Here is a 27,002-nt window from a genome sequence, read left to right as displayed (position 1 = left end):
CTAAACTCACTATTTTAAAATCTGTTACATTTAGGCCAGTAAAACAATGCAGTGTAAGCAGAAGTCACTGCTTCAGCGTAAGTCAGAACGTCTCAGAACAGCCACGTGGAGCCAGGCTTAAATTCCACACTGAAAAGCTTCAAAGCTAATTCCACGTCTCTCAGTCACCGTGATGGGCTAAAAACATTCCTGTTCCTGCGCGAGTTTTCTAACAACCAAGTTAGCTCACTGGGGCTCTAGTCACTTTATTAACATTCAAAGGCAATTCGGAAACACTTTCTATATAAAATGAAATCAATAGAATCCGATCTGAGCAATAAATGGGAAAAAAATGTTAAGGGGAACAAAGGCTCTGGGACCTGTTATTTCCTATCAAAGTCTGAGATTTAATTTTAAATTCTACAATAGATCGTCTTAAAAAGGGATAGAGGATATTAACCACACACCGAAAAATCAAGACTGTCTTTACATCGGTTAACACACCTTTAAAAATAAGTCTAAAGTCATTTAACAATTTAAATGGTATTTTGGAATATTTTACAGTTTTGTAAAATGTCCCTGATGAAAGGACATTTAGATTTTTTTAATAGTGACCAAAATTTCTCCATGCACAGGTTAATGATCTTGTCAGAGTTTTGGCAGAACATAGACTCTAAACTCATAACTTAACTATGGAAATTTTAAAAATAAGACATCCTGTGCTCTGAATTTAAGATAAATAAAGTGCCTTTCCCCAAATAGGGTGAAAATAAAGACAAACCTAAACTTGGCAATTAAAATGTGACAAAGTCATCAAACATTCTGTGAAAGCAGTGACTTCCGTATGTCACAGCATCCAGTCAGTAACGAGAACAGGGGCTTGAGTGGTTGGTTGTAAGACTAGTTACTTCGGCTGCACTTTCAGTTTCCGCAGCAGTTCTAGAGAGGACGACAGGTGAGGGGAAGTGAAAACTGCCCCCCGCGAGGCAGATTCCACATAGCTGATGAGTCGCCCATGGGAAGCAAACCCTCGGTTCGTTCTTCACCTGTTAACATATCCCAGTGGCTCAAGTTGTACGCGCTGGTCTGTGCAGATACAACAGGAAGAATGGATTTTATGATGATTTCACTCTCAGGAACGAGAGAGTAAAAAAGATTCCTTACTCACGATATGCAGCTAATAAGTCCATTACTTTGCTACTTGATCTGGTGCTTGTTCAGGCGGTCACCCAATCTCAGGCTCTATGTAAACTTACAGGAAAGAAAAAGCGAATCACCTCCTGCTGAAGAGGAGAGGACGCTGTTAGCGCGGATTCGGGGGTGACGGGAGAGGGCGCGGTGCCTTTCCAGGACTGTAACACCTGGGCCCGCAGCTCCGCGCTCGCTAGAGCTGGCGCGCGGCTGGGAGGGCAGGTCCGCGCGGAGGATGAAACGGGCCCTGTCTTGAGCCTGTTATGACTGAGGAGAAGGCCCCCAAGCCCAGGTAATCCAAAACCACCCCGAGCTAGAGGAGTGACACTGCTTTCCATGCCTGCTCCTACTCCGAGGCATTGAAAACATCAGAATGTCAGAGACCGACATGGTTAGAGTGAGTCCATCATCCTAAAGGCCACCCGGGGTCGTACCGACCAACAGCCTTTTTTTCTTCCTCCCTCTAGACCAGCCTCCTAGACATCGGTACAGAGTAGCAAAGTGATTGCCCTACGTGCTGTATCGTGACCTACTAATCACTTGAATTATCTTGCAGAGATTTCCCTCCCTATAAAAGAAGAGCCCTCGCCCATTTCCAAAATGAGACCAGTGACAGCCAGCATCACCACGATGCCCGTCAGCACAGCGGTGTCCCGGCCGCCCCCCCAGGTCCAGATGGCCCCGCCCATTTCCCTAGAGCCTATGAGCAGCCTGTCGGCCAGCCTAGAGAACCAGCTGGAAGCTTTTTTGGACGGAACTTTACCTCCGGCCAACGAAATCGCCCCGCTCCCGAGTGGCGGTGAGGATCGCGTGGCCTTCTCCCTGATGGAGGATCTCCACAGTGACCTGCTGAGTCACCCCGGCGTGCTGGACTCCTCGCATTCACCCATGGAGACGTCCGAGGCCCAGTTTGCCGCGAGCACGTCCTGTCTCTCTCTCGACCTCCCTGACTCAAACCTGGACACCATGGAGTGGTTTGACATCACCATGCCCAGCTCCTCGTCAGGACTCACGCCTCTCAGCACCCCCGCGTCCAGCGTGTTCTCTGCGGAGTTTCTGGACCCCCAAGACCTGCCGCTGCCGTGGGACTAGTGTCACAGGTTTCATGAGGCCTCAGGGGAAGAGGAGTCTGAAAAGCCTGTTTTTAGAGACAGACCCATAGCTGCATTGTTGCAATCACCGCAGGCTGTCAGAACGCACAGCCCGTCAGCCTGGAAACCAAGTTTGAAAACACATCATTGCAACCTGCAGAGGATTCTACAATTTCATAGCGCCAGGGCCTTCTGGAAACATCACTTGCCCAAGAAGACTCATGTCCCTTTAGAGAAAGAAGAGTAATCGTGCAGGGGGATGACGTGAGCGTTCCCTGGTGAGCAACTACCTTTACGCCTCTGCGGCCACTTCAAGACCCCAGAGGAACGGCAGACGGCGCCGCTCAAAAAAAGAATGCGGGGATGACGGATCATCGGGGTGCTGCCCGGGATCGGAGGCTGTGCGGGCACTGGCCAGAGCCACCACAGCCCAGCGGTTCTGGTTCCCTTTAGAAACCCATGTCATGTGTAGTGTCCTCGTTTATTTTGTGATTTTTTGGAATCTAAGATTTCGCAATTTAAATTTCAGTGAAAGACATTTGACCATCACCAGACAAACATACTGTGGCGACCAGTCCAGGGACATTGGTGAGCCTGTGAGGGCGCGGCCCGTGACCGCACGGCCTCGGCGGGGCGGGGCGTCCGCCGCCTTGGGGTCCCTGCTCCTCCCGGAGTCCTTGAGCCGCGGGTATCTCCACGCTGACTTTCAGGTAACCAGACCCATCTCAAAGAACCCCGAAAAGGCTTTAGCACAAACGTCTTCCTGAGCTGGCGAGTGAGGAGGGGGGGACCTCAAGCCGGGACCTTCCCGGGTGGCTCCAGGTCGGCCGCGGGTCCCCGCTCTGACCGTCCCCGTCTCCGTCACAGGCTTGTAACTGGATGTCGCACCCGCGCGCCTAAGATTGAAAAACTGGAGGTTTTATTAGTTTTTTACATAGAAAAAGTTATCCATTTAAGAATTTTCTAAAATGCCAACTGTCGCAGGATCTCCAAAGTTATTTCAAGCTCGTATTTAGTTTATGACAACATGTAAATAGCCTGAACAGCTACAACAGGAGCGTGGAGGTTTTCGCTAAACTGCACATCATGTTCCACGTCATGCTCTACGCCGCGCCCGCACCCAGGGCAGGCCGCTCCCCAGGCCATTCCCACGGGGACGTGCAGAAGACAACCTGGGGAACCTGGGGCTGGTGTCTGTTTTGCCGAAGAGCTGATCTTAATGCAGATTTTTATATCGGCTTGTAGATTTTACTGCATGTCTGAAAAGTCCGTTTTTCCAGCATTCAGTCACCCAAACCTGGAGCCCGGGCTGCCTGGCGCTGCCTGGCCTGAGGTGGGCGCTCGTGCTCCGCGGGGTAGAAATCCCGAGCCCAGGGCAGGGGTCCAGTCACCACCTGCCCCAGCCCAACAAGAGGGGCCGCACCCCAGCGTGCCAGCGCCTCAGGCGGGCTCCATCCCGCGGGCCCCGTCTCCACGGGCGTCACTGGTGACTGGGAAGGTGCTTTTCTCGTGGGAGGTCTGGCCCGTGGCGTGTTCTCTGGCCGCACTCAGACTCGTGCCCAGTCGATGGCGTGTCCAGCCCCGGCATCTGAGGGACCGAAGCAGCCACCTGCACAGCGGGTGCCGGAAACTTGCCGAGCAACGTTCTGTCCCCACCATCCTGAGCTGTGTCCACAGACCCCTTTTCCGCACTCAGGCCCCTTGTTGCTTTTTTAAAACCAGGTTTGAAACCTACTGCAGGACAGCTGCCCTCCAGAACACACCCCGCCGCGCACGCGTGTCCACACCTGTAGGGACCAGCACGTCCGCTGACAAGGAGAGCTCCCGCCCGCACCTGTCCCTGGGCCCGGGCGGCAGCGACCCAGGCGAGGGGGGCGCTATCCCCAGGCCCCTCTGCCCTGTCAGCGCGCAGAATGGAGCGCGTGGGAAAGGCGTGTGTGCTAAGAGGCTTCTGATGGAGGCGAGTTTCACAGCCACGAAAGTGCAGGGCGAGCAGCTGGGGGACCGTGGTGTGCGCGGCTCCCAGAGGGGCTGCCCTGAGCCGCCGCGCACACGTCACATGGCCAAGAAAACCACTAACGCCCGGAACGCGGTCTCAGCTGCCGAGCGTTCCGGAGACACTAGAGGATGGAGCTCCCCTGTCCAGGCAGAGCAGGTCACGTCGGGGCAGAATGAACAGAAGTCACACCCGAGGTCTCCGGGGGTCCGGGCCGCCGTGGGCACAGACAGCAGTGCGGGGACACCTCGGGCAGCCTCAGGACTCCCCGTCTAGACGCCCCCTGAGACGTGCGGGCCGCTGTGTAGCGCCTGCCGCGTACGTGCATAGCTGTGCTCTGAGTTCATGGGAGCTCTTGCTCAGACACTGTCTGTGTTTGCTTTTTGAGATCTCAATCTCCTTTAAAAACCCGCACAGTCCTGCGGCTCCGCCACCGGCCCTGGGTTGTCACTGCAGCCGAGGACAGCGGCAGAGGCGCTCCTGGCCCTCACCGCCTCTCCCAAGCTGACTCGGGCTTCCTCCCCCAACCCTAGATCATTCCAGGCCACTTAGCTTCCTGCAGATCCTCTCAGATCTCCCAGCTGAGGCCCAGCACGCAGCTGCGGGGCAGCCCCACCACGTCCTGCCTCGCCTGTGCCCCCTCTCGGCGCGCCTGGCTGTCAGAGAGGCGGGGAGCGCGGCCCCCCAGGCCTCTGTAGAGACCTTGAGCGAGAACAGCTATTGCGCGCCCTCCAGCAGAGCGCCCCGGGCCCTGGGACCCCGCCCGCAGAGGTGCCCCCAGCACTGCAGCTGACAGGACGCCAGGCAGGCCGCCTGGAGGTCGAGCACATTAACTGGAAGGTGAGGTTGGTCACAGAGCACAGCGTGCAGGCGCAGAAATGTGTCTCTGGAGAGCAGCCTAACTGCATTTCAGCACCTCTTTGACATGATTTCAGTCAAAACTGGAAAAAACACAATTTAGCCATTTTTCCTGGTTCAGACCTTCAACGACTTGCGTGTCCCGTGATCTTTCTGCACCACGTTTGTGAAGTGGCTGCCCAGCACCGAGCAGGTCTGTCCTCCCCCTTCCTTGCGTGTCTGAGGAGAGGCACCGCTGAAAGGGTTTCCGCCTGAATCTTCGATTTGAGGCCTGTGATTCAAAAAAGCTGCACACGTTTACACGAGAGCCCTCACCCTCCGCAGACGCGCTGCCCTGTGAACCGTGGTAGAGACGCCGCGACTGTGACAACAGCAGGGCGGTCTCAGGCCTCTGGCATCCAGTGCCCCAGTCACTGGCGAGCCCGACGCCGCTGCTGTGCGTGGCAGAGCTTTCTGCCTACGACCCAGACGAAGCTTTCGCCCAGTTCACAGGGGCACCGAGACTCCTAACGATTACCTCTCTGCATTGTGCTGTAAAGAAACTTGCTGATTTATAGGAGGGAGAAACGCCTAGGAAGGGTTTAGTAGCTACCCAAAGTACTCAGCCTCACGTAACCAAGAGAATGCAAACTTGCTTTAAAGGAACCAAAGGCATTGCCAAGTATTTGCCAAAAGGCGGCACTTTGTATTTAAAATTTGAGACGAATGAGATCTCAAAAATCCCAAAAAGGTATTGTCCATTTAAGGTTATAATTTTCACAAAGATGTAGATATTTCTCTCTTGTTTTTATGTAAAATAGCATAGATGTGTTGGTTTAAGAATAATATGTATTTAGTAGTTTTTCCTCTCTACGTACAAACGACTTCTCTTGCTTGCAACAGACATGCAGCGTGATGGGTGTTCCTCTTAGTTGCACCGTCTCACTCTGTCTCAGCATCTCTCTGGAGAGCGAGGAGGAGACGCCAGTCTCGGAGCCCTGCCCGGCAACGCGCTGGTTTACTCAACAGGAAGCTCTGGCAGCGGGGTCCATTCGTGTTTTGCCTCTATGTTGTTTTTTTAAACGAAAAACCATGATGCCTTTGTATTTGCTGTTTGCACCCTGACATCAATTCCATATCATGTTCGGATGCCATACGTTTTGCACATGTCCTGTACATAGGTGGCGCATACTGTATTTTTATATGTGTGCACAGTTATCCGCGGCTCTTCTGTACATAGTGGCAGTATTGTAGCTGATCGGGAAATGTTTGATATCTCGGCAATTTTTGTGTCCAAATAAAAACATTTTGATGTACTATGATTCTTACTGTGCTGAGAAGAGCCCACGGCCCGCGGGGAGGGAAGCGCGCCCACCGCGGGGGGGGGGGGGGGGGGCGTCGGGAAGGAGCCGCCGTCCTCAGCACAACCCGCCAGAGGCCGCCGGCGAAGCGGCGCTCGGGGCCGGGCTTCGTGGCTCACCCCTCGGGCGGCCTCCCTTGGCCAGACAGGACCGCGGGGCGCACAACAGAAACAGGTGCTGGCTGTCCTCGGGCGTGCCCGGGTTTACACCAAAGTAGTCACGTAGACCCCCAAAGCGGGCTACTGTCTACACCGCACGGCGAAGCTGACTCGCACCAGCTGTGTAGTTAACGGGCCACCCTCGTAGCTCCAGAACACGCTAGATAACCCCTGGGCGCAGCCCAGTCACGGACGCCACTGGGAGGGGTCTATCGCCCCTGGACAAGCCTTGAGAACGCAGGGTTCTTCCGGTAAGTTTCCAGCGCATACCCTGCTCCCCCCCTCCCCACTCCCCGCTTGACAAGAGGACGTGGTGCTGGCGCGCGTGATGGGCACCCGACCGGGACAGCCACACCCGGCCCGGGGCCGGGGTCCCTTGGCCCACCCCAGGGAGTAAGAGCGGCGGCCCAAGGACCAAGACACTGTAGCATCGCGGTGAGCAGCCAAGATTCCCAGGGAGAGAGGGTGAGGCGCTGCCCGGGTGAGCAGAGGGGTCGAGGAGCACAGGGGCCTCCAGGGGCTCTGCAGGGCAAGCAGGGACCCAGGAAGCCACTTGGGCAAAGGTTGGGGGAGGCGGCCTGAGGCCTTTCCCTGTGCTGGGCCCGCATGCCAGAGGCTGGAGCTCGGCTGCCGGCGGCACATGCCAAGAGACACAATCTAGAAAGGTCGGAGACAGCCGGGCCTTCAAGGACCCCAGTCTCGACTCCTCTGGGATCAGCTTTCTCCGAGGAGCACGGCCCTGGGCGAGCTTCAGATGCCAGACGCAGCCCTCGGTCTCTCCGCAGGCCCCCGCGGCACCCTGGCCTGGAACCAGGCCCTGCGGGCACAGCCCACACCAGCCAAGGCGGAAGAGGACAAGGGTGTGTCGGTGTCAACCCCGCCGGGCAGCCCTCACGGCACCTGCGGGTGGAGTCCCCCACACGCCGAAGGACATCCCCAGCGGCCCAGCCTCACCTTCAGGGCGAAACCCCAGCCTGAGAGCCTCCCTTTCAGGTCACGCCAGGCGAGTAACGCCAGACCCACACTGCGGCTAGACGCGACCAGGGCGCGCGTCGGCTTTCTGGGAGCTGCTCACCCACGGGGAGGGGCGGAGCCAGGGTGCCCCACTGTGGGCCGCAGGTACAGGAGCCCCGAGGACCTCGAGCCCACGGCGCGGGTGCTGGCAGCGTCCTCGCGCGGCTGGGTCCGGCGGGCGCAGAGGATTTGATTCCGGTGGACGGTGCAGAATGACCAGGGTCAGCCTAGGCCCTGGGGGGCCTCGCTGTGTTTTCTCCCCTGCAGCTGGACAGAGCCCAAGGGGCACTAGCGCGACAGCGGAGGAAGCGGCACAGGCGTCCCCCAACAGCGGATCCAGCAGTTTTGTTCCGCTGCGCGACACACGCAGCCTGTTTCCTGTACTGACAGCGTGTCCGGCAGCAAGCGGGAAAGGTGCCCAGAACGTCATCGCTAGAGACAGAAGCGCAGCAGGAAGACCAAGAAAAGGCTCTTCCACCAAATGCTACACCCACACACACACACTCACACACACACACACACACACACACACACACACACCCCAGGGCGCGCACAGCAGGCGTCCTGGTGCAGATGGAGCAACAGCCCTGAAGCCCCTGACCGCCAGGCCGGTGCGAAGTGCTGCCCGCGCACAACCCCACACCGTGAAGTGGTGGCAACCCCCACCTCCCGCGTCTTGCAGCTGGAGCAGCTTGGGTCAGAGGGGAAATGACTCGCCCCGAATGACAAAGGAAGCGGAGTGCACATCTCAGACTAAGCTTCTGCGCCCTGGAGCCCAGACCGCTCCTGCCAACGACTCAGCGCACGCGGGTCCCCGCGCTGGCCCAGCCAGCCTGCCCGGTTCGCGGCCATGCTCAGGTCCCTCACGGTTTCAGGAAGTGATGACACGGGCGCGACGGGTGAAGGGCATCCACGATGCAGCTTTTACTACGATAACCCTAGTCTGGTTGCAAAGACCACCCGGAGGCAACATGCAGGGACCGGCCATGACGCTGGCCGTCCAGGCCGCGGCGACCGTCGCCGCCCAGCACACCCGCCAGCCCCGGAGTCACAGGCCAGCGTGCCGGCAGCTAGTCGTGCCCTAGACACAGATGCTCAGCGACTCTGAGCTCACCCCCTCCCTCGGGACACATGCACACAGGCCATCACGTTCAGCCGCGGACACCCTGGCACCGTCCACAGGGCAGAAGCAAAAGCCACGCATGGGCCTTTCAGTCCGGGAATGTTTAAAGGGAGATTCACATAAACGAGCTCGCTCGAGTGCATCGACGCTGAGGAATCGCGACCTCAAATGCGAGGGAAGGAACGGGCCCCGCCAGGCCCACCTCGTCCGAGGGCTACTTCAAGCAACAACGCTGAGTGCCCTTTTCTCTACGAAATATAAGAGCCGGAAAGGACGCATATAAATGCTAAGATCCAGGATGCCTCTGTAAAGAAAAGGAATCAGACTGCAGAAGGTGCCAAGTGGGCTTCATTTAGTATCAAACACCTTCTGGGATGCCGGCCTCTGTCCCTCGGGACGAATCATTCTATGGGCAGCCGGCGATATGCTAGCACTGGTACGCTGAGGCTGGCTCCTTTAGTCTCCCGTGCCTTTCTGTGAGCTGGAAATATCTCGTGTAAAAACAGATTTAATTTAAAAGTAAAAGGAATGACAAGAGCACACCATGAGCGAGCGCATGCCAATCATTTAGTTCACTTAGAGGAAACAAATGCCTAGAAAGTCACAAACTACCAAAAATTGATTTCAAGAAAAAACAGAAAACATGAGCAAACCTAAAACAAGAAACTGGGTAAGTATTTCTAAAACAACTAACCAAGAGCCGGGTCCCAGAGGGCCCATGAGTTCTAGCAGACCCCTGAAGAAGAGTTAATGCCAAATGTTCACAAGTCTGAAGGAACAGGGAAGTGCTCATCCCTGGCAAGCCAGTGACTCAACTAGGTCAGTGTATCTTGACACCAACCCCAGAAACAGCCATTGCAAGAAAAGGACGAATATTTCTACAAATATCCATACTAAAAAATAATGCTCAGAAATGAATTTAACCACGGAGGCAGTGATCTGTACTCCGGAAACCGCAAGGCCATGATGAAAGAAACTGAAAATGACACAAACAAATGGCCCCGCAGTCCACGTTCACGAGCTAGGGTCGTGGACAAGGTTACAATCCCACACGCGCCACAGCCGTCTACAGAGGCCGAGCAAACCTTATCAAAACTCCAATGGCGTTTTCCGCAGAAACAGGAACAACAATGTAAACATGCATGCGCCAGGCCCCACCCGGACAAGGCGGCCGCACGGAAGGACAAGGCCGGAGGCCTCGCACTTCCTGAGCTCAAACTATGTTGTCAAACTACAGTGTGGCGCTTGCCTAAGAAAGACACGGCCCGAGAGGACAGCGCTGAATCCGCTCATATGTGGTCTCATTTTTGATGCGGCTGCCAAAAATACTCAGTGGGGATGAGATGGTCTGTTAGTGTCGGGAAAACTGAATATCCACGCGCAGAAGAATAAACTGAGCCTTGTCTGACATCACACATAAAAATCGCCTCAAGCCTTACACCCAAGACTTGAAACCATAAAAGTCCTAGAAGGAAACTGAAAAGCTCCTGGACGCTGACGCTGGCGTGACTTGTGTGGACACGACACTAGAAGCACAAGCCACAAAGGAAAATTAAACAAGTGGGACAAAATCAAACTAAAAAGCTTCTGTACAGCAAAGGAAACAGTCCCAAAAAATGACGACAACCGACAAATGGGAGAAAAGATTTGCAAATGATGCGTCTGATAAAGGGTTAGTGTCCTCAATGCCAAAAAAAAAAAATCTGATTTTAAAATGGGCAGAGGGTCCTTAGAGATGGCTGACACGTGCCCAACATCACCAGTCACCAGAGAAAGGAAGAGCAAAGCCAGAGGGCTCCCCTCACCCGTGAGAAAGGTCATCAACAAGACAGAGGGCGCAAGTGTTGGGAGGTGAAGGAAAGGGAGCCCCATGGCACTGCCCGTAGGAACAGAAATTGGTCCAGCCTGGACACCATCTTCACTGGAAATACAGAAGCTAGAACAGCATGGATGTCCCTCAAAAAATTAAACCTAGGGGCCTCCCTGGTGCCTAGAGGTTAAGTCTCAGCTTTATCACCCCTAGAGCCTGAATTCGATCCCCGGCCAGGGAGCTACCCACATGGTGCAGCAGACCTCTCCTGTCTGCTCGCTGCTCCCCTCAGCAGTGTGTTTCAGTAGATCTGCCTGTTCTGCTCCCCACTCTGTCTGGTGAATCCTCTCACCCCTTGCACCTCTGGTCTACACCCCAGCTCTTCAATGCAAAAATAAATAAAATCTTTCTAAAAAATTGAAACGAACTACCCTGTGATACAGCAACCCCACGTGTGGGTGTATATCCAGAGGACATGAGATCAGTATCTCAGAGAGCTGCGCTCCCTGTTCACTGCATCACCATTCACAACAGACAAGGGGGGAAACAATGTCCACCAGCAGCAGGATGGGCGATATGTACATACATGCATACACATACATGTCTGTGTGTGCACGCTGCACACATGTGTGTAAACACAGACACGTGGATCATGCACAGAAGCATGTCACAATCCCTGACATGTCAGAACATGTCAGAACTATACACAATCAACTTCACTACTAAAACCCTTTTTCTACTTCTTTCCTATGAATTTGGGCATTTTACCCATGATTCCAATATGAGCAACTTCTCTCCCTTCTATGAGAATGAACTTTACCATTAACTCTGGCACTCTTCATACGAAACACCACCACCCAGCCTCCCACCAAGCGTCTCCCCACAAACATGAAAAATACATCTGATGAGTTATTTTGATAAAGTAAATTAGAGGTTTAAGTGCTTTTATTTCTAGAATTATAAAGGTTGAACCTACTCCTGGGAACTCAAAAATCTCCACACTGCCACATTACACCACATCCCCCAGGAAGGTCAGCTAAACAGGGGCTGTCGTGCCTAGAAATGTTGCTTTATATCCTTCCCGTTCCTATCAATCCCCTTTTATCATCTCATTCACTATACTCATATCAGGTTCACACTGGTTAATACTCTGAGTTGGCTTTGAAATAAACATGACATATACATTAGCAATTATTCCAATCTCAAAAAAAAAAACTAATGTACCCCCTACAGAAGCATCCACCAAATATTTTTTAACACAAGCCACCGTATCCACCCTCCTTACGTCAGCCGTCATTACCCTAATTTGTGGCGGTCAACGAACAAGTACAAAAATGTTTAACCCAACAGCATCCCTCATAGTAACGATGGGTTTGAATTATCCCCGTTTTACTTTGGAGTGCCCTAGTCACACGAGGAGGCCTCATTTTACCAAAGTGCCAAATACCAGCACCACTCTCCTCATACCAAATTTCCTGTCTACACACACCCAACACACACACACACACATACACACACACTAGACTATTAATCAACCTTAGGCAACAGGGAAACCCTGCCATTGGACACAACCCAGGTGAGCTGGAGGACATCACGCAAAGTGCAACAAGTCAAAGAAAATGAAAACTGGATGACCCCACTTATACGTGGAATCTGAAACAGTCAGGAGCACAGATCACAGAGTAGGATGTGGGTGCCCACGGGCTGGGAGGTGGAGCAAATGGGGACAGGTCAAGGGCACAAATACTCAGTTATGAGATGGAGAAGTTCCAGGCATCTAATGCCCAGCATGGCACCTGCAGCTGACAACACTGGACTGGGCTGAAATGTGCTAGAAGAGTAGATCTCACGTGTACCCCAAACACACACAAAACATACACAAAAAGAGAGTAACTGTGGAGTAATGGACGTGCTAATTACCTCAACTGGGGAAACCATTTCACAATGTTTATTTATCTATATAATCATCACATTACACACCTTAAATATATATTGTTTTTATTTACAAGTATACTCAATAAAGCTTGAGGGGATAAAAAGGTCCTAAAAGAAAAAAGCTATCAACTGAATATTGTGTGTGTAATAAAGTATCCTTCCCAAAAATTAGGGAGAAATTAAGACATTCCCAGATAAACAGAAGCCAAGGAGCTCATTACTGCTAGACCTGCCCTTAGAAGAAATGTGAAAGGGAACACTGGGTGTTACTGTTTAGTAGGAGTACAGTATTGCAGTTTTGCAAGAAGAAAACCATTATGGAGATGGATAACAGTAGCACAGTGTGAATGTATTTAATACCACTGAGCTGTACCACTTCAAATTGTTGAGGTGTTCCACGATTTCTTTTGTGTATTTTACCACCTTTAAGCATTTTTTAAGCAGCCAGAGGAAAAGATACATGTTATGTATAACAAAGCAAAGATAAAGGTGATTGCAGATGTCTTGTTAAAAACAATGCAAGCTAGAAGGTAGAGGAGCATCACTTTGGAAGTACTAAAACAACACTGTCAACTGTCGTTCTAGAACCCACAAAAGTATCTTTCAAAAATGAACTTTTTCAAATATAAAAAACTGGAATAATTCATCACCTGCAGCTTTTTACATGAAATGTTAAGGAAGTCCTTCAGGCAGAAGGAAAATTATACCCGATGGAAGGAAGTCTGGAGCTAGAGGAAGACATGAACTACACCAGAAATGGTAAATATGTAAGTGTGTAGCCAGTTTTTTTTTTTTTTTTTTTAGTATTTGAATCTTCTTAAGGATAATGGGCTATTTAAACATAGATGACAACAATGTTGTGTGGGGTTTATAACATAGTTAAAAGTAAAATAGATGGCATCACTAGCATAAAGGATAGGTGGGGGACTGGAAGGACACTATTATAAAATGTTTATATTATTCATGAAGTGGAATAGTAGCACTTAAGAGTAGGCCATGTGAGTGAAAGATGTACATTATGAATCCTATAGCAAACACTAAACAAAAAGTTACTGCTAATTAACCTCCCAGGGGGACAAATGGAACCATAAAAATTCCCCAAATCCAAAGATTCATTAAAAGAGATAAAAGGCAACAAAAAAACAGATGGGACAAATAGAAAACAGAGCTGAATGACAAATTTATCCATATTAGGGCCTCCCTGGGGGTGGAGTGGTTGAGCACTCTGTTGCGAAGCTGCCTGCAGCCTCTGCAACGCCAGTTCGATCCCCGGCCACTGGGCAAGGGTCCCCATGGCGCGACAGACCTCTCCTGCCACCTGCTGCTCCCCTCAGGTGTACTTCGTCACTCTGCCTGTTCTGCTCCCCGCTCTGGTGAATTCTCTCGCCCTCCCTCACCTCTGACTGTACCCAGTGTTTGTATAAATAAATAATCTTTTTTTAAAAAAAAAGTATCCATATTAATATTCTCATTAAATGTAAATGGTCTAAACAATGCAAGTAAAAGGCAGAGATTTTCAGAATGGCTAAAAGCAAGCAAAACCTATCTGTGCTGCCTATAAGAAACACATTTCAAATATAAAGACGTAGATATGGATGCAGCCTCTGTAGCACGAGTTCGATCCCCAGCCAGGGAGCTATCCACATAGCGCAGCAGACCTCCCCTGTCTGGCCCACTGCTCCCCTGAGCAGTGTATTTCAGTTAGTCTGCCTGTTCTGTTCCTCACTTTGTCTCTGATGAATCTTCTCATCCCCCACACCTCTGGCCTGTACTCCAGTTCTTGTATGATTAAATAAATAAATCTTTAAAAAAGTAAACATTAAAAAAAGTATATGCCATGCTAATGCTAATCAATTATTAGAGTGGTGATATTTATATTAGACAAAGTTTGAGAGCAAAGTATCTTATCAGAGATAAAGGTTTTAAAATTTGCACAATGATAAATGCATAGGAAATCAAAAGAATCCTAAATGTTTATGATACTAACAAATTCAAAGTAAATAAGCAAAAAACAAACAAAACACCTCAAAGAGCCAAAAAGCCACAATTACAGCCAAAGATTTTAATACCTCTCACTAATCTTTACAATGAATCAATAGAAAATCAGAAAGGATTCAAAAAAACAAGATATCAACAATCAAGATATCAACCAGTTTTATTATACTGACATGTACAGAAACCTCACCCAACAATAGAAAAATATTCATTCTTTTCAAAGGCACATATTCTGCTACCAAAATGGAATTAAGAATCAATAAAGGGAAGATACTTTTGAAATCCTAAGTTATTTGGAAACTAAATAACTCACTTTTGAGCAACCTGTAGGTCAAAAATAAGTCAAATTAGAAAGTTTAAAAAATGTATTTTGAACTGAATAAAAATAAAAAGTTTATTGTGGGCCTCCCTGGTGGCACAGCAGTTGAGCACTGGGTTGCGAAGCTGCCTCCAGCCTCTGCAGCGCCGGTTCAAGCCCCAGCTGCCGGGCGAGGGTCCCACATGGTACACAGACCTCTCCTGCCGCCCGCTGCTCTCCTCAGCTATGTACTTCATCAGTCTGCCTGTTCTGTTCCCCGCTCTGTTCTCTCACCCTCCTGCACTTCTGACTGTACCCAGTGCTTATATAAATAAACAAATAAATCTTTAAAAAAAAAAAAAGTTTATTGTGTTTAACACAATAAATGGTTTGACATGTGACATACTACTAAGGCAGTTCATGAAAGGAAATTTATAGTACTAAGTGCCTTTATATTAGAATGGGAGAAATACCTCAATGGCACAGTGTTCACCTTTAAAAAAAAAAAAAAAACTAGGAAAAAAAGCAAATTAAGCCTAAAGCAAGTATAAGAAAGGAAATAATAATAATAAAGGTCAGAGCAGACGTCAATGAAACAGAAAACAGTGGGGGGAGTGGGGGGAAAGGAATCAATGAAACTAGAAGCTGGTCCCTGGAGAAGAATAAAATTGATAAACCTCTATCAGACGAGTCAGGAAAACAGAGAGAGGGCACAAGTCACCAACATCAGGAACAAGGAAGGGGACGTAACCACAGAATTGATAAATACGAGTAGGTAATATTATAAAAAATGTTATGGCCCAAAAAAAAGCACTGTTTAGATGAAATAATTTCCTTGAAAGAAAAAAACAAGGATATAATAAAGGTTACTTAAATAGATAACCCAATCAACCCTGTATTTATTAAAGAAGCTAAATTAATAGTGAAAAAGTCTCTTCACACAGAAAACCCCAGGCCCAGACAGCTTCCCTGGTGAATTCCATCAGTCATTTAATGAAACAACTTTGAATTAGGCAAAGATTTCTTAGCTGCAATGAGAATGATGCAAAAAGAAAATAAATTGGATTTTATCAAAATTTAAGACATCTGCTCTTAAAAAGGATACTGTTAAGAGAATGAGAAGAGTCACAAACCAGGAGAAAATATTTGGTAATCATGTAGCTGATAAAGGATTCATAACCTGAAAATATCAAGAACTTTCAAAATTCAGTAATAAGAAAGCAAACCACCCAATTTAAAAAAAAAAAAAAAAAAAGCACAATGAATGTGAACACACTTCCCCCCAAGGAGAGAGCTTCATTTTGAACACACAAAAAACATTCAATAGCAGTAATCATCAGAGAAATGCAAATGACACAATGCGCTATCACCACACACCTGGCGGACTAGCTAAATTAAAACACTGACTACAGCAAGAGTAGGCAAGGAGGTGGAAGAGCTGGAGCTCTCTACACTGTTGGTGGGGATGTAAATGGGGCAGCCACCCTGGGAAACAATTTGTCAATTTCTCAAGAAAGTAAGCCTGAGGGGGTCTTTCCCTCCCAGGTATTTAGCCAGGAGGGATGCGAGCCTTCGGGTGTCCTTCGCAAGGCAGGAAGGGGAATGTTCAGAGTAGCTGCACTTGTGATGGTGCCAAGCTGGAAAACCACCCACATGTCTACACCCCTCAGCAGCAACTAGGAGTGCATAAAGGGCAGCGTGGATGGGAAGGAAGCCAGAAAAGTAAAGCAGCCAGGAGACACAGACTCCATTTAAACAAACTCTAGGTTATGCAAACATACATATTGATAGAAAGCAGAATGGGGGACCTGGGGGCGGGGGAGGGACGATGCAGACTATAAGAGGGCAAGAAGAACCAACCAACCCACCCAATTCCAAAGAAAAAAGCCACCTGGATGCCTACAGTTGAGTTTCTCCCCATGAAAGAAGTGGCTTTTTAATCTGAGCTCAGAGGAGATCAGGATGCAGTGTTTCTACTTTCTCTGAGTATCTCCCCTTGTGCTGTCTGTCAAGACCGCAGAGGATGGAAGGTGCCCCCCGGGCACCCTGACAGCCAGCCGAGGCTCGGCGCTGGCCTCCAACCAGTCAAGTGACAGCTTTCTAAGAACCATGAAGTAAGAGAGAACAGCCAAAACAAAATGTTTCCAATAAAATCCTTATGCATGTTTCCGTAAAAGGAATCCCAGTGAGTCTGTAATGGCGGCGGGGTGGGGGGGTGGGGATTATCACTCACATTTGACATTTTTACACCCAGTTTTACATGCACATCTGCAGGTTTGCGGCACCGAAGCAAAGCCATAGGGGAGAAATGCCAAATGGATGTCTCCGGCCATAAGTCAACTGATGTTCACGTTCCCTCTCACTTCCCTGCACCCGTTTATCTTCTCTAGGTGCCAGGAGCAGGCCTGGGAAGACTCGCCTCCCACACGCACAGCCGGGACAGGAAAACGCAGCTGACAGAGGGAGATGACATTTTTTAAGAGTCACTTGCACGTGATGACACCTACTTCGCTGACTCCATGTTAAAACCTTCAACTCCTAGGTGTTAAGGGGGGTGGGGTGCGGCCCCTGAGGAAGACGGTCCGAGAGCAAGCATGCGCTCCCTGACACTGTGTTTCAGTGACAAAAACGTTCGCCACCCAGCAGCTCAAGTGTCGTTTAATCAAAAAATGCTCTCAAAATATAAGTTCCACAGAAAGGTGACAGAACGACTTCGGATTAAAGGTCTGAGTATCTGAGACAGCACAGAACAGTCACACACCTCAAGGAGGAGAGAACCGACTCTTTCCTGCAGCAAGACACCCACCTGGAACGTCGTGGAGATGCCGGTGCCACGTTCCACAAAGCAGCATCGCAGGTGCGGGGATCCACACGCCAGGCCAGTCACACCTTCCTCCTCACGAGCTCACACTGAAAAGAGCCAAAGGAATTTGGTCAGTTTGATACAAACACACTCACACCCCTAACACACGTCTCAGCCAGTCGGGTGAACTCGGCCCTGTCGTCACACAGAGTACACGTGGGGCCGGTATTTTCTGCCTCTTCCCAATTAACTCCCCATCGAGTAAAAAATGAGAGGCTAGACAAAATTTAATCCACTCCTGCCACCCAGGGGCACTGCCAGGCACACTCCTCAGCAAGCAGCCGTTTCCAGAACTGTGTAAAGGTCGCAGAAATCCAACAGAAACGCGATCTCAGGACAGCAACGACCCTGGCCACCCACACTCAAGAACCCACCACACCGTGTATGGGAGGCAGGTGCAGAGAGGCAAGAGCAGTGCCGCAGTGAAGAATGTCAGAAACAACCTAGGTGGCCAGCGATAGGGGATTTAGTAAAAACAGCAAAGCTGGAGGCAGGAGTCAAAAGGAATGGTGGATGGTGGGGGATGGTGCAGCTGAACGCCCATGCTTTGTGGGGTTTAAAAAGGGGAAAAGATATACTAGAAAACACATACACGACTATAACACTGGTGGGGAGTAAAATCCCACCCAAAGCACTGCACCCCCTATGTAGACACACAGTCAAAACAAAGGCAAAGGAAAAAGGCATGGAAGGAGTCAAAATGAGCTCATATGGAGGGTCCCCCGGAAAAGGAGCAGGGGGCGAGCTAGAGAGAGCGGGGAGGGCGAGGGCGGCGCGCCCCACTATGCAGAACCAACAAAGAGGAGAAACAGCAACACAGCATCTGCTCCCCTGCGGCTGCTACTGCCTTTAAGACGTCAGCCCTTGTCCCCTCTGCATGCTCGTGTTTGTACCTCAGATAACCTGGCTGACCTGTTCAGAGCTTATCTGAAAAAACAAAAGGGAAAAAAGAATGAAGCAAATGAACCTTATTATTCACAGCTGCCAACCTGCTCCTAGCCTGGCTGCGGCATGAACCAGCGGGACCTACTTTCCCAAGGTTAAAGGCTCCATAACTGAGGGCCGAGGGCGTGCTGGGCATTCTGCACAAAACTTACCTTTGTTTTAACAACATCGAGAGTGTGGCAGGCATTATTTGTAAAAGGTGCAGAAACAAGGCCTCCCCGGTGGTGCAGCGGTTGAGCGCTGGGCTGCGATGCTGCCTGCAGCCTCTGCAGCGCCAGTTCGTTCCCAGGCTGCCGGGCGAGGGTCCCACATGGCGCGCAGACCTCTCCTGCCACCCGCTGCTCCCCTCAGCAGTGTACTTCGTCATTCTGCCTGCTCTGCTCTCCATTCTAACTCTGGTGAATTCTCTCACCCTCCCGCGCTTCTGACTGTACCCAGTGGTTGTATAAATAAATAAATAAAAATGAATCTTAAAAAAAAAAAAGGTGCAGAAACAAGAACTGCCTCTTTCCCAGCTGGGAGACCCCTGTCTTGAATTTTGATGCAGTCATTGGACCAGCAACACGTCTCCTTCGGTCCCTGCATCATACATGCCGCAGGACCCCACACAACAACTGCAGGGATCTGTGCTAAGGTGAGCACAGTGACCACAAACATTCCAGCTATTCCTCCACTGAAGAACACACAAACTCACAAATCTAGAGCTGGAGACTCCCAGCCACAACAACTGAAATATTCATGGGTCAGAGGACTCACTAGAGCCAAGATGTCAATCTCCTCCAAATTCCTCTAGAGATTCAATTCCATCAAATTCTCAACAAGCATTTGGAGAAACTGATGAGCTGATCCTAAATATCACATAGATGTATAGGGGCCTAGAGCACACAAAATGATTTTGCAAAAAAAGAACCAAGTTGGAGGACTGGCAGTAACTAGATTTCCGTACTCCCCATCAAATGCAGTGATCCAAAGTCTGTGGCAATTGGCATAAGGACAGAGAAGATTATGGAACAAAACACAAACACCAGCCCACCATACACAGCCCACTGACCTGCACCCGCCGTGCCCTGGCAGTTCCATGGGCAGAGGGTGCTAGCTTCAACAAAGGTCTGGAACTACTGGATGTTCTCGTGGGAAGAAGTTGAACAATCAAGCCCTTCCTCACGCCATATGCACAAAAATTAACTTAAAACGAATGACAGGCCTAAATGCAAAAGCTACAATGACAAAAATTCTAGAAGAAAACTTTTGTGACCTAGGGAGACAAAGATTTCCTAGAGAGGATGCAAAAAAGCATGACCCAGGAAAGAACTGAGAAAGCGGACTTCATCAAAATCTAAAACTTGTGTGCACTTCAAAAGACACCATTTCGAGCCTAAAAAGACAAGCTGGAAACCAGGAGAAAATTCACAACACACATATCTGACGCAAGACTTATCCAGGATATGCCCAATCTCTGATGATTCAACGAGAAGATAAACAGGCCATAAACACCAGGCCTGAGACTTGAGTAGACGCTTCATCAAATGGTTAACAAATGGCTAAGAAGCACCTGAGCAGGTGCTTAACATCACCGTGGTGGAGAATGCAAATCAAAAGGAGACACCATGGCACACCCGCTAGAAGGGAGGAAATGAGAAAGGGGATGTAGAAGGCCAGTTGCAGCTGGAGCCCATGCCCACCCCAGCCCTGGTTCTAAACCGCCCGTTGCCAAACCTGCCGTGGCTGGGGTGCTGTGAGTGGCTGAGGGAGCTTTCTTTGAAGCCTTTTTTTTTTAAAGATTTATTTATGCATACAAGAGCTGGGGTGTAGGCCAGAGGTGTGGGGGGGGGTGGCGGTGAGAGGATTCACCAAGGAGAGAGTGGGGAGCAGAACAGGCAGATTGACTGAAATACACTGCTGAGAGGAGCAGCGGGCGAGACAGGTGTGCCATGTGGGTGGCTCCCTGGTCTGGGATCGAACTCGAGCTGCAGTGGCTGGGATAGCTTCATAGTGTTGATATTTAACCCCTTGAAGTCTTGATTTGGGTAATTGGTCAAGAGCCTCAGGTGACCTAAATATCCAAGTCTGAGGATTTTTTTTCCCCCTCTTCTGCAAGCAACTGAATTTCTCTAAGATGCTTTAAAGCGATGGTTCTCAAAGTAACGACCCCAATGAGCCACCTCAGTACCCTCCAGGGGGTGTCAGAACGCAGCACCTCCCCCAGGCCTCCCAGTCAGTCTGCACCTTCCTGAGATGTGCAGGCAGGTCAGGCACAGGTGCGGCCCTCACAGGCTCAGCACTGCTGCTAAAATGGAGGCGCCTGCTCTGGAGGTTCGAGAGCAGGGAGGCAGGATGCGGGTGTGGCCTGCAGCAGGGGCCCCTGGACAGGGAGGGTGTCCTTCACGTGGTCAACCTCAACTGTGGCCAAACTGCAAAGGGACGCTGCCCCTCAGTGGATCCAGGTGAATCCTGACCCCAGGAAGGAGAGGAAGTAAAACGGCCTGGAGGTGCCTCTTAGAAACCCTGGCAGAAACAGTGACATCCCTTCCCCAGAAATGCACACACCTCACATACTTTTGGGGAGAATTCAGGTTCCCTGGTCTGAAGGGCAAAGGCCCAGGTTAAAATTTCCTGCTTCTGGCTCAGGGTCCCACGGGAGACACAAAGGGGTGCAGGAAAAATGAAGCCATATATGTATATTTTTTTAAAGGAAAGAGACTAAATTTCAACACAAAAGAAATGTAAATGCTTATGAATTATTCAGACTAGGCAACTTAATAATACGGCTCAACAAAGAGATAGAGTTCCCTACCGTCACCTGGCTTTGTCACCAGATCAGGCCGACAGTTCTCATTTAAAGCGCCACCTTCCCCAAGGCCACAGGCGCCACCTGCTTTGGCACACTCTGGTTCCTCCCAGCAGGACCCACCGGCCCCAGGAGCCATCTGCTGGGGTTCAGTTCTTTCCAGAAGTGCCGGCAAACCGCGACTCCTGTCCACCAGAAGCTCAGAGTCTCCACTTGGTGGGGAAGGGCTCCTTGGAAGGGCAGTGCCAGGGCTGTCCAGGCCTAGGAGGTTCCCCAGAACCACAGAGAGGACTGAACCCACTGAAAGGGAGCCCCGACTTCATTCCTTCTACTGTGCTCATTGAGGAGCGCCTGAGGGCCTGAGGACTGTGGGCGGGCAGGTCCACCAGCCAGGTCTGTGGGCTCTCGGGACTTTACACCAGCAAGATAAATAGGCTCAGACCATTTCACAGCTGCATTCTCTAGTTCTGGGGTCACTGAAGTTCAGAGGACCAGTCTCTCACACGGCCCCCAGCCCCGGGACACCCAGACATCCTACCTGTCTGTCAAGGTACAAATCATTCCCTTCTGTAGGGCAAATGAAAACGCTCAGGCTTCTGCGCCGTGACTCTGTGACTATCACCTGCGGCCTCAAAGGCCGGAGGCTCCTGGGAGTGTGGGCTCGGGGTACACATGCCTGATGGCGGACACCTGGAGCGTGGCTTGGGCATGCGTAAGTGGGCACACCTGAGCAGAGAGACTGAGCACATAGGGGCGGCGTCACAGAGGGCGGAGCACGGCAGAGAGCCCACGAGAAGACGCCAGAGAGAACCCAGAGAGAATAAAGGTTCCCCAGAGGCTAGCAGGCCTACCAGCCTCCCGGCCCCCTACCTGCCCGGCCCCCGGTTGACTCACTACAAACGGTGTAGAAAGATCATTAAAAGCCTGAAAAAGCACTGAGGGCTCTGGACTCTTTACCTGTCCGCTGCGATCCACGGAAAGCCGGCCTGGTGCCTTGCTGGCTGAACACCTTCCCTCCCTCCCCTCGGGGAACGGTTTCATGGTGGGGAGGGGCACCTGGGCACCATCTTCCACCTGCCAGTTAGTTCTGGGCTCAGCACCCCAATGAATTTCTACTCTTAACTTTTCACTTTTTACCACCCCCGACACGTCTGCACAATAATTCCAACAAGCCAACGAACAAGAGAAAAAGGAGAGGAACAGCAGAACTAGGATCAACTCATAGAAAGCAAGCAAGGCTCATTCGTGTTTTTTTTTAACTCTGAACACATGGTGGTGTTTTTTTTTTGTTTGTTTTTTTTTTTTTTTCCCCCCATTAAGGAGCCGCAGGGAGGTTTGCACGGAGAGTGCAAGCAGGCCAGGCGCCCTGTCTCGGGGCACGAGGGCCAGTCTGGAGGGTCAACGTCAGGGCCTTCTCCACTCACCGGCCCAAACCTTGACGTTTAGAGCAAGGTGGTGAACACGCCTCCCTTGCCTGTGCTGCACACCTGCGTGGCTGCCGGCGGGCACCCTTAGTTTCTGCCCCCACACACCCTACACGCATGCAGGCGCCCGCGTGCGCAGACACGGGTAGCAGAAAGGTCTGTGCAGCCCCCCAGGGCCCCCCCGGGCTGATTCAGTCACCCCTGAGTCGGTCACTTGATGGAAAACCACTATCAATGAGGCGATGAGACGGCACAGACCGCAGTGTGTAAACCTGCTCTACACTGTCGCCAGCCCGGCACAGCTCACCCACGAGCAACACGCCGAGGGCGACACCTGCCGCACACACGCCCCTGCCCGCCGACCCGCCGCTGTCTACACTGCACGGCGCACAACCGCCGCTGCAGCCACTCGACCGGCAGCGCAGACGCGACTGACGGAGACTCCGCGGCGGGGAGATGCGCGGCCGGCCCGCGCCCGGACACACACGCGACCGGGCAGCGCCAGCTCCGGGCGCACCGGGCGCACCTGGCGCACCTGGGGCGCGCGGGGCGGGGGCAGCGGGTGCCGGCCGAGCCGCGCCCCGCCCCCCCGGACGCGCTGCGCCCGCCCCGCGCCCCCAGCCCCGCCCCCCGGCCCCCCCGCCCCGCTCACCCGCCCGGGCGCCCCGGGAAGCCGAGGCCCGACCCCGCGCCGCGCGGACCCTGTGGAGAGCGGGCTCGGGCCCGGGTCGACGTCCCGCCCGCGCCGAGATCCAGGCCGGCCCCGGGGACCCCGGGCCGCCGGCCCCGCCTACGCGGCCGGGCACGCGGGGCGCGGGGGAGCCCCCAGTCCAGCCCCGCCGCCGCCCCGCGCCGCGAGCAGGTAGAGGCGCGGCCGCCGCGCCCGGGGAGCCCGGCCCCGCCCCCCCAGCAGGCCGCGCGAGGGGGGGGGCCGCACGGGACGGCGGCGCGGGCGCGCTCGCACTGACGCGCGCGGGCGCGCCCGCGGGGCGAGCGCACGGGAGCGACGCCAAGATAGAGGCTCGCCGGGCCGCCGCTCTAACGCAGGCGCGGTGGCCAAGTGGTAAGGCGTCGGTCTCGTAAACCGAAGATCACGGGTTCGAACCCCGTCCGTGCCTCGCTTCCGCTTTCGTCACGCGGGAGACTTTTTAGAATCGGGGCCGTTTCCAGGAGGCTGGGGCGGTCGCCGCCTCCCGGGCGTCGCGTCTAGGCCCCCGCCCGCCCGGGCAAATGTTTTCACCCGGGGCGGGGCCACGCGCCCTTCGCGCGGGAGGCGGGAGCCGAGCGCTCTGGCCTGGTCGGCGACCGGCCCGCGGGCAGACCCGCGCCCGGTCGGCGGGCGGAACGGGGGGACTGCCCCGAGGGGGGCCCCCAGGGGTCCCCCAGCCCAGCCGCCGGCGCTGGCTCCCCAGCGTCTCTCTGTCGTTAAAGTCCGGCTGAGCCTCTCGAGCGACGAGCCGCGGCCGCCCCGCGCCCCGCCCGCACCCCGCGGCGGCTCCGTCGGGCTCGCGGTTTCCACGAACCCCGCGGCCGGCGCTGGGGGGTCCCGCCCCCGCCAGGCTGGAGGGCGCGCCCACGCCCTTTGCTTTCGAGGGGGGCAGCTCGAGTGGCCCCCGGGGCGCCCCGTGACCCGAAGCCCAGCTCGGCTGACATCGGGGGCGCCCGAGTCCCCCCAGAGTCCCAGTTGAAGGGAGCACACACGGGGCTCCTGGCGTACCTGGGGGTCCTCGATGAACCCCCGGGTGCCCCTCTCTGAGGGCGGGGGAGGCCGGGCAAGGGGCCCCTCCGCTGAGGGCCGCGGGCTGGTTAACTCCGCTCGCGGGGCCCCCGGCCGAGGCGCGCCCCGCACTGACTTGCAAGCTCAAGTCCAGGATAGAAAACCCCAGCGCCTCTCGCGCCTCAGCCCGGGGGTGCCCGGACGCGCGTCCACACCGCGGGGCCGGGCGGGAGCCTGCGCCCCGCCCCTCTCCGGGGCTCGGGGGTGCGCGGCCCCAGGGGGCCCGGCCTCCCGGGGGGGCGTGGGGGGGCGGCCGCGGCCACAGCAGGTCGGGCGCTGGAAGATTTCACACTTCACCTCAGCCCGCAGACGGAGTTCTTTGGGTTTTCTACAAGTGACTGGATTAGAGGGGTAACCCCCTACCCCAATCACCTCCACATCCACCAGCGGGGCCTCCCTGGTGGCGCAAGGGGTTAAGACACAACCTAGGAAGGTGTCCGCAGCCACTGCAGCACGAGTTCAATCCCCGGGCAGGGAGCTACCCCCAAGGCGCGGCAGACCTCTCCTGTCTCCCCGCTGCTCCCCTCAGCAGTGTGTTTCCGTAGATCTGCCTGTTCTGCTCCCCGCTCTGCCTCTGGTGAATCCTCTCATCCCCCCCACACTCTGGCCTGTACCCCACTTCTTGTATGCATAAATAAATCTTTAAAAAAAAAATACCACCAACACATAGGTAACCCTTAGAATGCAGGGAAATTAGAATGATCCAGAATTGAGGCAGAGCAATGCTTGCTTGCATGCTCTCTTCTTCCCTGTGGGGCATCATTCCGTTTTTTGTTGTTTTCATTTTCAGGAAGTGCCACAAAAGAATGCCTATGTTCCTCCCCATTAAAAAATCCCAAAAATCTCCCTCCCCATTAAATACAACGCACTGAGGTGCAATGGTTAATTGGTCTCATACCATAAAGTACAAGAGAAAAAAGCGCCAAGGCTTTTCCTTCTGAGGCTTGTATTTACAGACACAGTTATCTGACGCACGAAGCAAGGGGAGGGTCAGCCTTGAGAGAAGCTTCAAGGCCGGCTAGTGACTGGGCACGCAGAGGAGGGGCGGCAGGCAGGGGTAACAAACTCCAACTCCAGCTCTCTGAAGAAAGCCCCTCAGACCTCATGTCCCAAGGAACAACAAACTCTAGCCCAGTTTCTTTGCTTTCCAGACAATAAAACTTTAACTCCTCTCTTCTCAACCCCCACATCCCCCAAATCAATAGAACCCCCTTTCCTTTCTTAATGGGGGGGTAGATTTGAGTGTATCTCTTATCTCCTTGCCTATCTATTCACAAATAAAGCTGGTTTCTCATATACCTGACATCATGTGAGCTGTGCATGTCGGGTAGAGACCCCCATCGCGGGGTAACAAGACCACCGTGTCCTGCAAGTAAGCCAGGAGCCATGGACACCATCAGTTTTCCTATTGTAGGGGCGCAGGAAACTCCCCAACCTTCTGGGTTCTTCTAGGCTGGCATGAAGTCAAATATCAAGACTGCAAGAGAAAACGAAAAACAAATCAAAAATACCCTTAATAATAGCATGTATTCCTCCTAGAAATAGTCTAACAAAAGGGCAGTATCCTCCCAGGCTTCAGAGACCCTCCTTTGAAATAATCCTTCGGCCAGAGATATACTTTGGGGAGTAGCAGGCTTTGCTTCCCTAAAGTGCACAGGTGTTCCTGTCCATCACTGCAGAGACCAGAACAGAACTCCTCTATGACATCATCCTAGGAAACTGCATTCTCACCACCCCCCTTCTCTGCCTCAGGTGAAGGAGGGACTTTAGAAAAAGGCAATGTTCAGGGGCCTCGCTGGTGGCCTAGGGGTTAAGTCTCAGTGCTTCCACCTCGAAGGCCCACCTCTAGGGCCTGAGTTCACCCCCAGCCAGGAAGCTGACCCACATGGCACAGCAGACCTCTCCTGTCTCACCCACTGCTCCCCTCAGCAGTGTCATTGTGATCTTCATGAAGTGCCACAAAAGAATGCCTATGTTCCTCCCCATTAAAAAATCCCCAAAATGTCCCCTGGTGGCGCAGCGGTTGAGTGCTGGGCTGAGAAGCTGCCCGCAGCCTCTGCAGAGCCGGTTTGATCCCTGGCCACAGGTGGCGAGGGTCCCACATGGCGCACAGACCTCTCCTGCGACGCCCACTGCTCCCCTCAGCAGTGTACTTCGTCAGTCTGCCTGTTCTGTTCCCCGCTCTGGCTCTGGTGAATTCTCTCACCCTCCCGCGCTTCTGACTGTGCCCAGTGCTTGTATAAATAAGTGAATAAATCTTTAAAAAAAAAATCCCCAAAATCTCCCTCCCCATTAAATAAAACACACTGAGGCACTGCCTGTTCTGCTCCCCACTGTGTCATTGGTGAATCTTCTGTCTTTCTCTCTCCCTACCTCTCTCTCTCTCTCCCTCTCCCTCCCTCCTCTCTCTCACACAT

At 52.6% G+C, this 27,002-nt stretch overlaps 1 protein-coding gene, 1 long non-coding RNA gene and 1 other non-coding gene across 8 annotated transcripts in view; 2 read left to right on the top strand and 1 right to left on the bottom strand.

The window, feature by feature from the left end:
• MRTFB (myocardin related transcription factor B) overlaps positions 1 to 4,550 on the top strand; it is a 224,701-nt gene extending 220,151 nt beyond the window's left edge. For all 6 annotated transcript variants that reach the window (XM_054693827.1, XM_037507576.2, XM_037507575.2 and 3 more), the window contains one exon: positions 1,727 to 4,550. In XM_054693827.1, coding sequence (XP_054549802.1) covers positions 1,727 to 2,262 — 536 coding nt within the window. In that variant the 3' untranslated portion in view covers positions 2,263 to 4,550. The remainder of the gene's footprint in view (positions 1 to 1,726) is intronic.
• Positions 1 to 26,271, bottom strand: part of LOC119241912 (uncharacterized) — a 29,832-nt gene extending 3,561 nt beyond the window's left edge. Inside the window, exons 1-3 of the long non-coding RNA XR_005124394.2 lie at positions 26,204 to 26,271; positions 25,885 to 26,062; positions 17,595 to 17,698 (exon numbers count right to left, since the gene is read on the bottom strand). This is a non-coding gene — a long non-coding RNA (uncharacterized LOC119241912). The remainder of the gene's footprint in view (positions 1 to 17,594; positions 17,699 to 25,884; positions 26,063 to 26,203) is intronic.
• Positions 23,855 to 23,926, top strand: TRNAT-CGU (transfer RNA threonine (anticodon CGU)). Its single transcript has one exon. It is a non-coding gene; the product is annotated as a tRNA-Thr (tRNA).
• Positions 26,272 to 27,002: the final 731 nt, after the last annotated feature.

Source organism: Talpa occidentalis, unplaced genomic scaffold, assembly GCF_014898055.3.
Source record: "Talpa occidentalis isolate TD23 unplaced genomic scaffold, MPIMG_talOcc4v2.1 talOcc4.12, whole genome shotgun sequence".
Taxonomy (NCBI): domain Eukaryota; kingdom Metazoa; phylum Chordata; class Mammalia; order Eulipotyphla; family Talpidae; genus Talpa; species Talpa occidentalis.
Note: the sequence above shows the minus strand (reverse complement) of the source record. Positions and strands in the feature narration are given on the sequence as shown.